At 41.1% G+C, this 14,836-nt stretch overlaps 1 protein-coding gene across 1 annotated transcript in view; it reads right to left on the bottom strand.

Moving 5' to 3' along the window:
* Positions 1-14,836, bottom strand: part of ZNF462 (zinc finger protein 462) — a 183,337-nt gene that overhangs the window by 41,691 nt on the left and 126,810 nt on the right. The window contains exons 8-9 of the mRNA XM_006886913.1: positions 3,543-3,807; positions 1,131-1,267 (exon numbers count right to left, since the gene is read on the bottom strand). Of these exons, the coding sequence (XP_006886975.1) occupies positions 1,131-1,267; positions 3,543-3,807 (402 nt within the window). The remainder of the gene's footprint in view (positions 1-1,130; positions 1,268-3,542; positions 3,808-14,836) is intronic.

Here is a 14,836-nt window from a genome sequence, read left to right as displayed (position 1 = left end):
ACACAGGGACAAAGAGAGAAAGAAAGAAGGCATGAAGGAGGGATGAAAGATTAGTAGATGGGAAAAACCTCGACTGACTATGGATATTATAGCAATCTTTTCCCCAACTGCATGCAGTCTGAGTTTGTTCAGGACAAATCAAGTTATACAAAAATAATTCTTTTTTTTCTTTCAATGCAGACAAAGTTTATTGTTTACTAATGAGAAGGACATCATGTTGGGAGGGTGGAGGGACAGCGCAGGAGGGGAAGACCCTCTATGAGGTGGACTGATTCAGTGACTGGGGTAATCAGGATGGGTGTATCGGAGACAGTGTGACTGGCACAGGTCAGAGCAGACTTTAGGACTGTTGTACATAGGGTGGCTATGAGTCACAAGAGACTTTACGGCACATAACAACAACAACAACAACAATGTCTTAATTGGCCAAGAGTAAAAGTAACTTGGAGAAAAAGTGAAATTGACTTAAAAGATCTAACACTGTTCACAAGCAAGAACCAACGTTTACAGAACACTCATTATGCTCTGTTAGACACTCTGCAGATTATCTCTTTAAAGACATAATCATTCCTTTTTACGGAAGAAAGAGGGGTTAAAGAGAGTAAGTTCTAAGCCCAGAATATACAGCCAAAAAGCTATGGGTTTTCCAATCTATATTATGACCCTTTCATTTTTAAGAATTCTCTCTCTCCATTCACTTCAAGGGAAATTGCACATTCTGTTATAGAAATCATCATTTTGATCATCTTCAAAAGGATCCTTCACATCAGAGTCTACAACGTGCCTCCATCTACCAATTTCTCATTCTTTCCTTAGGTGCATTCTACACTAGGCTGTGAGAGGAAGAGAACTCAGAGATTAAACCTCCCCTAACTGGGAAGCCTGGCAGAAGTGTTATCTGCCGACACTGTCAAATCCAGCACCTGTGCCTCCCTCCCAGTGGAGGACAGGCAAGTGGTTTTTATCCTGTTGACTGTCACAGTGGTTTATCACTGTGATTTCTTATCTGGAGATAAGGTGAGGCCAGAGGGGCCAGGGCAAAGGTGCTTCTTGTCATCTTTTCAGAGCACTGCTGTAACACTACCCACACCATAGGTGGCGCCCAAAGAGAATGGAGTTTGGAAGGTTACCTCGGTGCAGCACGATGTGGTCAATCATGTTGCGTTTGTATTTGGTGTGATAGAGGCAGAGAGGACAGCGAAGATCTTTGGGGCCCTCCTCAGGAACAGCCGAATGCCCAGCTTCCACGTGCATAGTAAAAGCAGATCTGGGAGGTAGAAAAAGATGATTAGTGTGACAGAGTCATCTTCCTCTGACCCCCTTGGGCCAGCAACACCACCATGTGACTTCTAGAAGGGACACGTTCAACTTGAGTGGCCAAAAAACACAGCTGTCAATCATGTTCCTCGGTCATTCACTCAACTTGGCAAGCAGTGGTAACCTCTTTTCCAGAAATTCTACCATTTGGCTGGGTTAAGGGCTGAACTGGAAAAGAAAAGATTCCTCAAATATCTTATTCTTTCTTTCTTTTTTGCCACAGTTACTCCTGCACCCGTCAATTTTATTGACAATGGGCAGTCAGCATTTAAATCCCTCCTTAGTGCCATATTACCCTATTCACAATACAAATCAAGCACAAGGCCTGGGTTGAGGTGTACAGAGGGTATTTCACTCTGCCTCCTCTTTAAATATCTTGTTCTTGCAAATTAGAATTTTCCTATGGAAAGAAGAAAAGGAAAATCTCTAGAAATCCCCCAAACCATGGCTATCGGATTGGTTCTAGTTCATAGTTGCTATACTGCACAGAGTGAACCTGCCAGGATCCCCAACGCTGTAATCCTTATGGAAGCAGAGTGCCACACGTTTCTTCCAACAGTTGTTGTTAGGGGCCATCAAGTTGACTATGACTCACGGTGACTCTACGAACAACAGATCTGAACCCTGTCCTATCCCGTGCCATCCTCACACTTCTTGACACACTTGAGCCTACTGTTAAAAGCTATTGTCATAGTATCTGATAGAGCAGCTGGTAAGTTAGATTACCATACCAGTCATGTGCTTTATTGCTTAACCACTGCACCACTAACTCCCTGGAGACAGCACTTTTCACTGGGCTTGAAGGTAAGGGTCTATTTTAAGGTGATGTTGATTTACCAACTGTCTCTACGATTCCTCACAGGTAAGAGAAAGAGGAGAGGACAAACTGTTTAAAAAGAGCTTGACAGCTGGCTATTAGGTCAACTAAGGTCAGGATTGCTAGACCAGCTTGGAAGTGGAATGGAATGGCACTGTTGCCTTCTACTCCAGCCTTTTCAAAACGTAAAACTTACAAAGTCTTAAATGTCTCGTAAAAATGGATGGTATTAGGAGTTAATGGACAAGGATCCCTTCTTATTAACTGAATACTTCTCTCTGCAGAACTGTGTACTGTCAGTGGACCATCATTATCTGGGTCCTTTACCGTCACTCAGTTCTAAGGTCACGTATGTTTCTCTGCAAAACAATTAGACCAAATTTGTTAACAGAGCTATGATACATTTTTCATCAAATCTCTGGCATCTAAGATGTTAGTGGGGAAAAAAAAAAGACTTGTTCTCCTAACTCATTTTTTCCTCTGGACAGGAGACCTATTTTTGGACATGAAGCCTACAAGAAGCTTCTCTGAGTGGACTGAAGAGGCCTAAGGTTCAGGTCTGGACTGCAATAAAAGCAGATTTTCTAACTGTACTATTGTAACTGAGCAGGTCAGTGACTTTTCCAAGGTCACGTGCTCAGTAAATGTAAAGACGGCTTCGAATAGTAAAGTTCCAGACTATTAAACTGTTAAGCTAAAAGAGCTGTGTTGTACAAAACAAACCACAGGAGAAGACTTGTAGAGGCTAAGTTATAGAAACAATTCCATTCTTTGGACTCACTAATTCTGTAATACATGACTTGGAATTGTCTTTTTCTACACTGGAACACTCTCTAAGATTGCTCAAGTCCAGGATATTGACTCTCGGGGTATCATGAAATATACTTGTAAGAAATAAGAATTTTTCACAAGGGCAGTAGGCAGAGTCTTTATTACTAACACTTGACTGTGACATTGTTTTCAAGAACTGCTTTCTCTCTATTTTCCAAAAAGAAAATTAAAATGGGGGGGGTTCTCTCAGCATAAACACTCGCTGTGCTGTGCACTGGGTCAGGAAATTCTTCATCTTACCCTCCCATTTCTTGGGCACTCATTCACTGTTTTTTTTCAACTCACTGTATTTTAGTAGAGCTCTTCATCCCTTCCTCACTCCCAAAGCAATGTTCTTAAAATTGTTCCTTGAGTGAAAGCTGGACCCAGCACTTCTATTTACGGATAGGGCTTCACTTGAGCTCCTTTTAGTAGAGGGGGGGAAGAGACGGTGACGAGGGGACAAGCAGCGGGCAGTCATATTAACTGGGCACTCATTTCATTCTTCATTGTGGGAAAATACTTGTAACTTAGGACTTCTCACTTTAACTACTGTGTCACATCTTAACCCCTGACCTGTCCGTGCGTGTGCACTTACTTAAAGCCTGTGTAAAACGAGCAGTCTTTGCACTTGAAGAGTTTCTTTCCGCCATGTTTGTCCCGGTAATGGCGCCTGATGCTCTGGATGTAGCCAGAGGAGAATTCACAGAATTCGCAGTGAAGAACGGCTTCAGTTTTCTCAGCGCCAGCAGCAGCCCCAGAAAGAGGCACAGGACTCACACGGCTGTTGTTCCTCGCCAGGGCAGCTGACTGGTAGTGGTTCAACTGTTGCTGAACATCTGGAGGCTCTGAGTATGACGAGTCTGTGGAGAGATCGGGACAATGACACCAGGCACACAGAACGTACTATAGAGATTTGACACTTGGAAACCTGTGACAGCAACTTTGAGGGTTGTTTGGTTTTCTTTACAAGGGATATAACGATGATCCCTTCTTTCATCTTCGTTTACATCGACCATACAGATCTGGGGACATGCAGGTAGGGAGGAAGTGTCACTTCTCTTAATCTAAGTTTGAGGGCTCATAGCATTTAAAAATAAAATTCTGAGGTTAAAGGTTTCAAAGTGAAGGAAGAAAGTAAACTGCTTTGTAAAGGAAATACCCGTCCTTGTCAGTGAGATAAAGAAACCTACACAGTATACACAGGAATCAAAACGAAAAAGGAAAGATGATGCAGTGTCTCCTCTTTTGCAGCCTAAAATTATTCAAGGCAATGAAATGGGGGCTGGGGGGTGGGAGAAGAGAAAGTGTCTTTAACAGAAATGCGCAAGCACATGGCACTCACAAATATAAAAATGCTTTATGCCTTTGCTGTGGAGTGATTTACATTTTAAAATAGAAAATCCAATAGTATTCCTCTGGAATGGATGTTCAGAGCTTAGTCAGCATGAAGATGGAGATTTATTCATCAATCCCATTAAAATGAAATTCCAAACAAGTTTCCCTGAAAGGTATTTTAAAGTTTGCAGTTCAGAGTAAAATATCGGAAATGATGGGCGCAAATCTCAACCCTGAGAAGCTTCTCTCACATGTGGTGGAGAAATCTGACCTAGATGGAGAAAAGGGGCGGAATCTCAGTTTCTTCTTTAAATTGAAAGAAAAAACCAAATAATGGAAAGTAAAAGGAAGTTGTAAAAAACACCCCAAAACCCCCTATTCGCAAAACAGTGCTCTCTGAAGGTGAAGGTAAGGAATTTATGGACTTTGTCCTGCACAACCTCCAGCTGCCTGTGAACGACACAAATGAAGCCCATGAATACCATGCCGATGAATTTCAGTGTAACTTTCCTTTAAAAGAAAACAAAGGGCTCTTTTCTTAAGCCTTTCAAAAAGCAGGGGGGTAAGGGGAGAGAAACTGTACAAGCCTCCTCCTGATTTGATGGACACTTAATTTTCCAAAGCCTGATTCCCTGAGGCAGGACATAGAGGAATTCTGTAAAACCCATATTTGATGAAATGAGTACCATCTATCCCAGCAGCCTCTTCGAAAAGCAAAACAAAAGCCGAACAGCCTCCCTGACTGTGGGGCCACCTTCCATCTTCACAACACTAAGCTACTTCCCCTTCTGGTTCTCCTCCCCCCTCCTCAATTCATATTCCTCAAGATGGAGGGGAGGGAAAAACCCTTTGGAAATTGTAAACAAATCTGCCACACACAAAAATAAAACAAAAGGAAACTTGAACAATATCTGTAAGCCTCCAAGGATTCATTACTAGGTGTAAATGGAAGACAAAGGAAGAAAGACATGACATGACTGAATTCATACCACCAGTGTTTTAATGTCTTCTTTTCTTTATTCTTCTAACCCAGCAGACGAACCCACTCAGGATCACAATAACGTGACTGTCAACTGCTTATCCTTTCTTTCAATAGATTTGTTTACCATTTCACAGATTATTCAGAAGGTTTCCTAGTTAAGCCCTGACTAGTTAGTTTCTGCTTAAATACATGCAGGTTGAAGAAGAGCAGACACACTCCAGTGTCCTCGTGAACAAGGCGCTGAGCAGAGATGAAGCGCTGCCCTGGGGTGGCCCTATAAAGTCTCCGGCCTCTTGTAGTGTTGGTCCTGGTTTGCGATCTGAGCTCCAGGAAGTGTAAATTCTGTAACAAGTTCAGAGTCAGGTCCTGCTACCCGTGACCAGCTCAGGACCCACAAATCAACCCAGCCATCCAAGCCAGCTTCTTGATGAGCAGCTGCAGTTCCCTCCATGGCACAGCACACACACCTGAACGAGTGGCCTAGGTAGGTGTAGCTACTATGGATACTGGTAATTGGCACAGATGCCTGGCAATGGACAGCTTTCATCTCTTTATAGCAACGCTACAAAGAAATAAATGATTCCAACTCAGACAATAAGCCAAGTTAATTCCTCTCTTCCTGCCCTTCTCACATCCCATCAACCAGTCACACACCCTAGATCTCTTACGATGGATCCCGATGAGGAAGGAGACTCTTTTACATAAAACATGTTTCATATCTCTAAGCCTACTGCACATGATTGCCTTCATCTCATAAGAGAAACCTTAAATTTTAACTCTGGTATTTGTATCTGATCTAGAATTTGAATTTAAAAAAGAAGCAAGAATTTGCGAGGAAAACATTCCAAGAAAGAGCTTCTCATCACCTTCTTGAATGGCAATGCAAAAGAAACAGCTGTGTGGATTCATGCTGTAAATGCTTTTTTCCCTAGTTAAAATTAGATGGGTAGGTTTTACTTACCGAAAGATGTAAATTCCACCACTTGTGGTACATTTTTAATAATGCCCAGGATTCCATTTTTGGGGGTTCTTAAGAGCTTTACTTTCCACCAAGCCACACACACTCACGCTCTCCCTCACACACATTCTCTCTCTTGAAAAAATTTGTAAATGATGTGCAATTTTGACAATCTGGGCACTAGACTGACAAAGTTGTGTGGACATGTCCACCAATCTTAAAAAAGTCTATTTGCTAAGCTACACACAACTCCAGCTAGTTCAGGAAGCAGAGCTTGAAGGGCAAGAAGAGGGTTGTTTGTGTCCAGGTTAGAATGGCAAACAGACTGCTGGCAGCAAAGGGCCTGCCACATACGTTAAAGATCATCATGAAGATCGTTGTCTTTCATTCTGTGCCCAAAGGAAAGGTAAACAGCTTATGTGTAGAGAGACAGACTTCTGGGCAGACTGTCGAAGGCAGGAATACAAATGCTTCACAAGGTATATCTGCATCCAACTGTGGCCATACACATTCCATCTTTATAACCTGCATGGCCGATTGAACCAAGAGCAAAGATAAGTTGGTCTACTTTCAAAGACTGGTCATGGCTGAATATAATCATACATTTGTAACCTAACTCTGGGATATGTGGTCTAAGAATGTTTTAGAAATTAATTTAGAAGTAAGAATTGCAAAGAAGCTCTGGTGGCCTAGAAGCAAGAAGCTACACTGCAATCCCAGAGGTATACAGTTCTAATCCATCAGATGCTCTGCTGGAAAAGGAGGAGAAATCTCCTGTACCAGTCTTATCTGATTTGACGGTACACACACACACAAAATTTAAAAAAAAAAAAAAAAAGGAAGAATTGCATTTTTAAGTCTATTAAAGGATATACAGCTATCCAATCAATGGCCATGAGTAAGAGAAGAATTACATTTTGCAACCTCTGGATCAAATAAGAGTAGACGTGTAGCATAGGTAGTTACAATGCATACAGGTGTAGGTTTGGAATTTACTCTATGAACTGACTTCAACCTCACAACTATGTCAAGCAAAACTCAGATTCTCATCTCAATGCTACTGATAAGTAGCTGCAGCCAGTAACAGGTGCCCACAAACTCAGAATGTCAGCAGAGATCTGGCTGGTGCTACATTCTGTGTTTTGTCTTGGGAGCACCAGTAACCCATGGCGGTCTCATGAGACAAGCTGGAGGAATGAGGTAGAGCAGCAGTGTTCCATCAGCAAAACACACGCACATCAGAGAGGCGAGAGGGATGGTGGCACAGAGGTTGAAATGGCTTGGGCTTTGAGCTGAGTAAGAAAGAACACATTAAAACAAGTATTTCAGAGCAGCTGGCAAAAACAAAAAAGCAAGATTTGTAGGAAAGACAATAACTATCCAGAATTCTGATATGCTCAAAAAAAGGAGGACACCCATAAAGGACATTTCTTTAAGTGAACTATACAGGCACCGTGGACACCCGGCTTGCCCAAATGACATTTCACCTGCCCAAATGACATTTCGCCTGCCCAAATGACATGCTTTCTTAAGATCAACTTCCCTAAGAGAGCCTCTGACTACTCAGGTGGGATTTCCCCCCCACGCCCAAGTATATAAACGCAAATGGGCAAAGGATGCTTTTTGGTGGCTCTTGAACAAATCAGGGTTCTACGCTAGGGGAACAAATGGAGTTTGGGGTGGGACATCCTAGCTTCTCATTCCTATACCCAGAGAAATGGAAAACCTCTTGCTAATTCCAGCTCTCTATAAAACTAGCTACACCCAGGTGAGTCTAGTTTGAGCTTTTAATATTTCTCCATAAATTAGCCAGTGCATAAGCAATCACAGGAAAACGGACTTCATAAAAAATGGTAAAAAAAAGAAAGTTCTAAAAGAGCAAACAAGAAGCATGAGAGGGAAGCTATCTTGTATCTTGAACCTTGAACAGTTCTGTTCTAAAAACATTTCATCAATACCCACACTCAATGCCAGGCAAAGTGCAGGTTCTGAGAATTCAGTCAAAGACAACATGAGAGAAATTTCTAGGAAGTCAGTCTATTAGGCAGGAGAGCCGGGTGGTCAAGTGCTAGGGAAACACAAGTCGTCTCCACATCTAGTAAACCTACCCTAGTGGCTGAGGCAGTGGTGTCACTACGACATTTGGACTTCTGGTGGCCTCTTGCATAGGAGTTGTATGCTAACAAGCCTCTCTGGCAGTTCAAGTTCACCAGTGGCTATCTGGGAGAAGGATGAGCAACCTCTTCCTGTGAGAGTATCAGCCTCAGGAACCCAAGGGAGAGTCATCTAGGAGTTCACTCTGACCCAACAGCAAACTGTCTATAAAACTTTTCACTCAATGTTTCACCAGAAATTGATTACTGATTATTTTTAATTAAAATATTTCTATAGTTGTTGACAACAAAACATTATGTCCTGCTTATATGTTATCAGTATATATGTTAATTTACTTTTCGCACTTTCTAATTTGACCATGTGATCATAATTAGTTGCAAATAACATCCAAAAGAATGGGAATCCAGAACACTTACTTGTGCTCATTGAGGAATTTGTACATGAAATAAGAAAAAGTGGCAAGAAGCTGCATTGCAATCCCAGAGGTGCGCAGTTTGAATCTACCAGATGCTCTGCTGGAGAAGGAGGGGTAATATCCTCCTGTACCAGTCAGATCTGATTTGACAGTACACACAAAAAGTAATAAATGAAAATAAAATTTTAAAAAGTAAAAAAAACAAACAACAAACAGTCTTTCAAACAGAACGAGAGTATACAGAATGTTTTAAAATAAGGAAAGATGTGCATCAGGGTTGTGACCTTTCATGGTATCTATTCAGGATGTATTCTGAGTAAATAATTCAAGAAGCTGAACTATGTGAAAAATGTGGTATGACGATTAGATGAAGACTCACTGACACTCTACTCTATGCAAATGAGGGAGCTCTCATGGCCTGTGGGGTAAGGGACTCACAATGTTAATACAAAGATGCCAGCAATACTCATTTCATGACACTAACACAAGGGTATGTTCTTGCTTGCATCCTAGTGTTTATGAGGGAGATCTAGACTGTAAGGAGTTTAAAGAGAGCAATCTTCTCTTGTGCCATTTATAGCCTCTGAAAACCTGCTGGAGGGTCTGCTAAGAGTCAGTTCTAACTCAAAGGCAATGGGTTGAATTGCTATGTTTATACATAGATGACACTACCTTGCTTGCTGAAAATGAAGATGACTGTGGTATCATGTTTATTCATATATACGAGTCTATTCAAAATGGCTTTTCAAGTCATTGGCTGTGACTTTCACCGTATGTTGATGTTGAGTAGCTTGTGACTCCTAATGACCTTATGCACAAAAGCTCTGAACTCTGCCCTATCTTGAGCCAATCTCATGATCTCCAACACATCTAATCTCATTACCCCAGTTACGGTGTCAATTCATCTTATCCAGGGTCTTCCTCTCTTGTGCTGTCCCTCCACCCTTCCAAGCATGATGTCTTCTCCAAAGACTAGTCCCTCCTGGCAACATGCCCAAAATATGCCAGATGAAGCATCAAAATCCTTGCCTACAGGGAGAAACTTGCTTTTACCCTCTCCAAAACAGACCTGTTTGTTCTCTTGGCAGTCCATGCAATGTTCAATTACTTTTCTCCAGCACCAAAACTCACAGGCATTGATTCTTCTCTTGTCACTGTCCAACTCTCTGATGAGTGGCCAGTAATTGTGAAGATCATGGCCTAGATCACACACGCCTTAGTCTCTAGCCTGACATCCTTGCTCGTTTAGTGGAAACCCAAACTAGAGTATGCATAAATGAATAATTTTTGAATTGGTCAGTTTTTCCCATCCCAGCACATTTAAATGGAACAGGTATAGCAGCAGTAGACTGAGAATCTCACTACCACCAAAGAAGAAACAGAATGGAGCACATGTAGTCTTTTTGATTTCTGCACAAGACAGATCTGAACCCAGCCAACATTAGCAGTAGCCTCAGACAAGAACCAGAGACTTACATGAAACAGAGCTGAGTTGGTACTGCTGCCACATGGAGTCAGAGCCAGAGGCTTTTGCCTAAGCTTGCTAGCAGACTAAGGAGAGAGACTGTAATTGGTAGGGCTAAGTGAACTTTGTAACACTGCCAGGAGGCTGTCAGTCAAAGGACCTGAGAACATATCTGAGAAGCTGGCCTTACTGAGGAATTGTATCCTGTAGTCAACCTGAATTATAACTTGTTAATTTTTTCAATAAGCCCTATAATCATGAGTATACTTATAGTTCTGAGAGAACTCACAGTTCTGTGAGATCTGTGTAGACATTACAATGGGTTTTGGATCTAGCAGGAGAGTAGTACGACTGGTGTTAGGACTAGCAGAAGTAGATGTGGAAACACAGAGGCCATGTCTGATCTTATGGGACTTGGTTCAGTACTGGAAATGTTACTAATAGGGACTGTCTCCCTTGGTGAAGTTAAAAGGGGTCAGATTCAGTCATTCTCATATTGCCTCTAATCTCTTTACATTACTTGAAGCACTTACTGAAGTGTGGATTACACTTCTTAACAAAATGCAACCAAAAAAAATAAATCCTCAAAACTGGGTCAATAAAAAAAAATAATGATAAATGGAGAAAAAGTTGATATTGTCAAGGATTTCATTTTATTTGGGTCCACAATCAATACATATGGAAGATAAAAAGGATGTATAGCTTTAGGCATATCTGTTTCCAAGGACTGCATAGCATTAGGCAAACCCGTTTCCAAGGACCTCTTTAAAATGTTAAAGAGTTAGGATGTCATTTAAAAGACTAAGGTGTACCTAATGCAAGCCATGGTATTTTGAATTGCTTCATATGCATAAAAATGTTGGGCAATGAATAAAGGAGACTGAAGGATTGATGCCTGTGAATTGTGCTGTGGCTGAAGAATACTGAATATACTATGAGCTGCCAGAAGCACAAAAAAACCTAACTTAGAAGAAGTAAAGCCTGAGTGTTTCTTTAAAAAAAAAAAGAGACTTGGTCTCACATACTTTGGGCATGTTATTAGGATAGGTCAATCCCTGGAAAAGAAGATCACACTAAGAAAAGTATACAGTCAGCAAAAGAGAGGCAGAACATTACTGGGATGGCCTGACACCGTGAATGCAGGACTGGGCATAAAGAAACACGGTAGAGATGATGAGGATGGTGCTGAAAGGGGAGGGTTCCGTCCTATTGTGATACGGTCCCTGTGTGAGTCAGAACCTACTTGACGACCTCTAACAACAATGCTATACTAACAACAACAATGCCATACGATCAGAGCTGCAGTTATCACCTAGTTACAACGATGCTTCACATGATACTGTTTTATCTGTACAATATGAATATGCACAGCTATTTTTGTTGCTGCTGGGTTTTTTTTTTAACAATTGCTGATTTTGCCAAATCTTCTGCTGTTTTATTTATAATATTATGAAAATTCATGTTTGCAAACACTTATCAGTAACTTTTTTGACAGTGAAGTAGTAATAAAAGGAAAAGAAAGAATTTTTTTTTAAAGTTGCTACTAAGTTACTAAATAATGTTGGAACTAGCAATGTCATTAAGCATAGACAGGTTTTACAAAACTAATTTATTATTAGTATTCATATAGTTTGCTTGGCTCCACGGTCAACACTCTTGGCACCAGCAGCCAGGAAATCAAAAAACGTATTGCAATGGGAAAGTCTGCTGTTAGGAACCTCTCTAAAGTACTCAAGAGCAATGGTGTCTCTCCGGAGACTAAGGTCCGCCTGATACAGGCCATGGTTTTTGCAATCACTTGTTATGCATTAGAGAGATGGACAATGACTAGGGAGGATAGGAGAATTGATGCCTTTGAGCTGTGGTGCTGGAGAAGAGTATTGAATGTACCATGGACTGCCAAGAAAACAGATTCATTCTAGAGAGGGTTAAACCAGGCTACTCCTTGGAGGCAAGGATTCTTGGGCTTTGTCTGACATACTTTGGACATGTTGTAAGGAGAGACAGGTCTTTAGAGAGGGACATCATGCTTGGGAGGGTAGAGGGACAGCGCAGGAGGGGAAGACCCTCTATGAGGTGGATTGATTCAGTGACTGGGGTAATCCGGATGGGTGTGTCAGAGGCAATGAGACTGGCACAAGATAGAGCAGGGTTTAGGGCTGTTGTACATAGGGTCGCTATGAGTCGCAAACGACTCAACAGCACACAACAACAACAACAACAACAACATTGTCTAGAGAGCTCTGGTGGCCTAGTGGGTAAAGAGCTGCGATGTAAACACAAAAGGCAGTTTAAACCCAGCAAATGGTCTCAGGCAAAAAAAAAAGCTACTCTTCTCCCATGCGATTTACAGCCTCTGAGAACCCACTGAAGGGGTCAGCTATGAGTTGGTTCTGACAATCCTTAACAATAACTCCTCATACATTTTATGAAATATTATTCAAGCAATTTAAAACTATACCATATACTATTCTGTGATTAAAATAGATAACAACATTACTAAGGTTCTTCAAGATCAAGTTTGCAAGGAGGTCTTTGGGGGGTACAACCATGAGTTACAGCTCTGGGTAACAACCTTAATGATACTACCGCTTGAAAGAATAAAAGAGGAGAAGAGAACAAATGAGCAGTAACCAAAGAGAGTAACTATTATAAGATTAAGGAAGACACAAGGCAGAGCAAGAATCAATTGGGCAGTAAATTGTGGGAACCGCAAAGGACAGCCCCTCCCACGCACTGAGTGATACAAAGCAGCAGCCATACAGGAGGATCAATTCTCAATTTTCTGCAGCTCCACATAGCAGGTGTGAGGGAAGGTGCATCGTGGTACAAGTAAACCCATTTAATTATATTTGAGCCAGGTGTCCATGCAGACCTGGGGACAGGCTCTCTGGTCAGTGTAAATCAAGTTCCAGGAGGAAATAAAAGACTAAGAACTTTAGGCAGAAATTTTAGAAATGCCAGGGGGTAAATGATTAAATTACATCCATTCATTCAGCAAATATTTATTGAGCATCTAAGTAAATGGGAGACACTGTTCTGGGAAAGTAAGATTTGATCCCTGCCTCAAGCAACTCACTATCTCAGATAGACATGTAAATAATTGATTGTGATACAATGCAAAAAAAAAAAAATAAAAAAGGAAGAAAAAGTCAATACAGGTATATAGGTAGAGCTGAGGGAAGAAGAAGAAGAAAAACCCCACAAAAACACAAATAAACCAAAACACAAACTTCACCTGGTGAATGATGCATAGTCACACTACCAAATCAATCAATTAGAATAAGGTCCTCTGGTGGTACAGTCCCTACTGCTAACCCACAGGCCACGCCTCTCTTGGCAGGTCGACTCCACTAGCTGCTGCTGCATGGGAGTTGGTGTGTTTTTCTCTGTTGTCAAGTTGGAACCAAAGCATAGCTGACACTCCAGCAGGTTTTCAAAGGCAGTTAACCACGTGGAATGCATCTATCTTTAGTGGAGCAGCTGCTAGATTTGTTTTTGGGTTGGAAGTACAACTCCTTACCCACCAGGACACCAGAGCTCCTGCTCCATGGGAGAAAGATGGGTGGTTTCCTCTCCAGCAACTGACAGCCTTGGGAAAGCCAATGGAAACCCTATCAGTCAACATGAAAGCAATGAGTGAGTAAGTGAGTGAGTGAATGAGTGAGTTGAGTGAGTGAGGCAGCACAACAGCTAAGCTAGGTTGAAAGGTTGGTGGCTCAATCTATTTCCACAAGGATTGCAGCCTAGGTAACTCTATGGGGAAGTTCTACAGGGCCACTACATAGACACCTGTCAAAATCACCTTAAATGGACACACCCATATTCATTAGTGTCTTAATGAATGAAATAAATACTAGACATGTAGACAACCTGGATGTTTATCACATCTTCATTTCAATTCAGACATGTTGGAGACACAAAATGGAAATTAAACAACCATACTCTTTATCACAATCTGTGGGGGGAAAAGTTAATTAAATCCATAGTGTAAAGAAATAAAGATGGGGAGGAGTCTCAATAGAAAAATATCTACAACTGAGGACAGAATGGATAGGACAAAATGTAAACCATTTAAGTTCTAAAACAGAGTAACATTCAAAACCATGGATTGCTATTATTTTCAGAAACAACTACATGTTGGCAGTAAAAATAATTAGAATGAGAATATTATTTTGTTGAGTAGTATAACCACAGATATTATAAATGCCCAAAGTATGTGGTAGAAGAAATCGAGTAAGACATAGTCTGTTATTTCTAATCAATAAATTTTCCTTTCAATCTTTCTGAACATATTATATTCACTATATTAATAATTATAATAATTAATATTAATATATTAACAATGACAAGGGAGTAACTAGTGACATAATTTGGTTAACAGTCAGGAAAGATTTAGAATGGTATGCAATCTCTATTGTACAAGTGCTAATATACTTAGGCAAAGGATAAAATAGTCTGTTTTTTTTGTGTACAGTAGTTACTGACTCGCCTGAAGTGCCTACTGCAGAGTGTCAAGGACTGCAGCCTACAATACGGATTGAGGCTCAATGTCAAGAAGACAAAGATTCTCACCACTGGACCAATTGGCAGCATCAGGATGGATGGTGAAGAGATTG

The sequence above is a fragment of the Elephantulus edwardii genome, unplaced genomic scaffold, assembly GCF_000299155.1.
Source record: "Elephantulus edwardii isolate Elephantulus edwardi_28Jun2011 unplaced genomic scaffold, EleEdw1.0 scaffold00052, whole genome shotgun sequence".
Lineage (NCBI taxonomy): Eukaryota > Metazoa > Chordata > Mammalia > Macroscelidea > Macroscelididae > Elephantulus > Elephantulus edwardii.
This window is presented reverse-complemented; position numbering and strand designations above follow the sequence as displayed.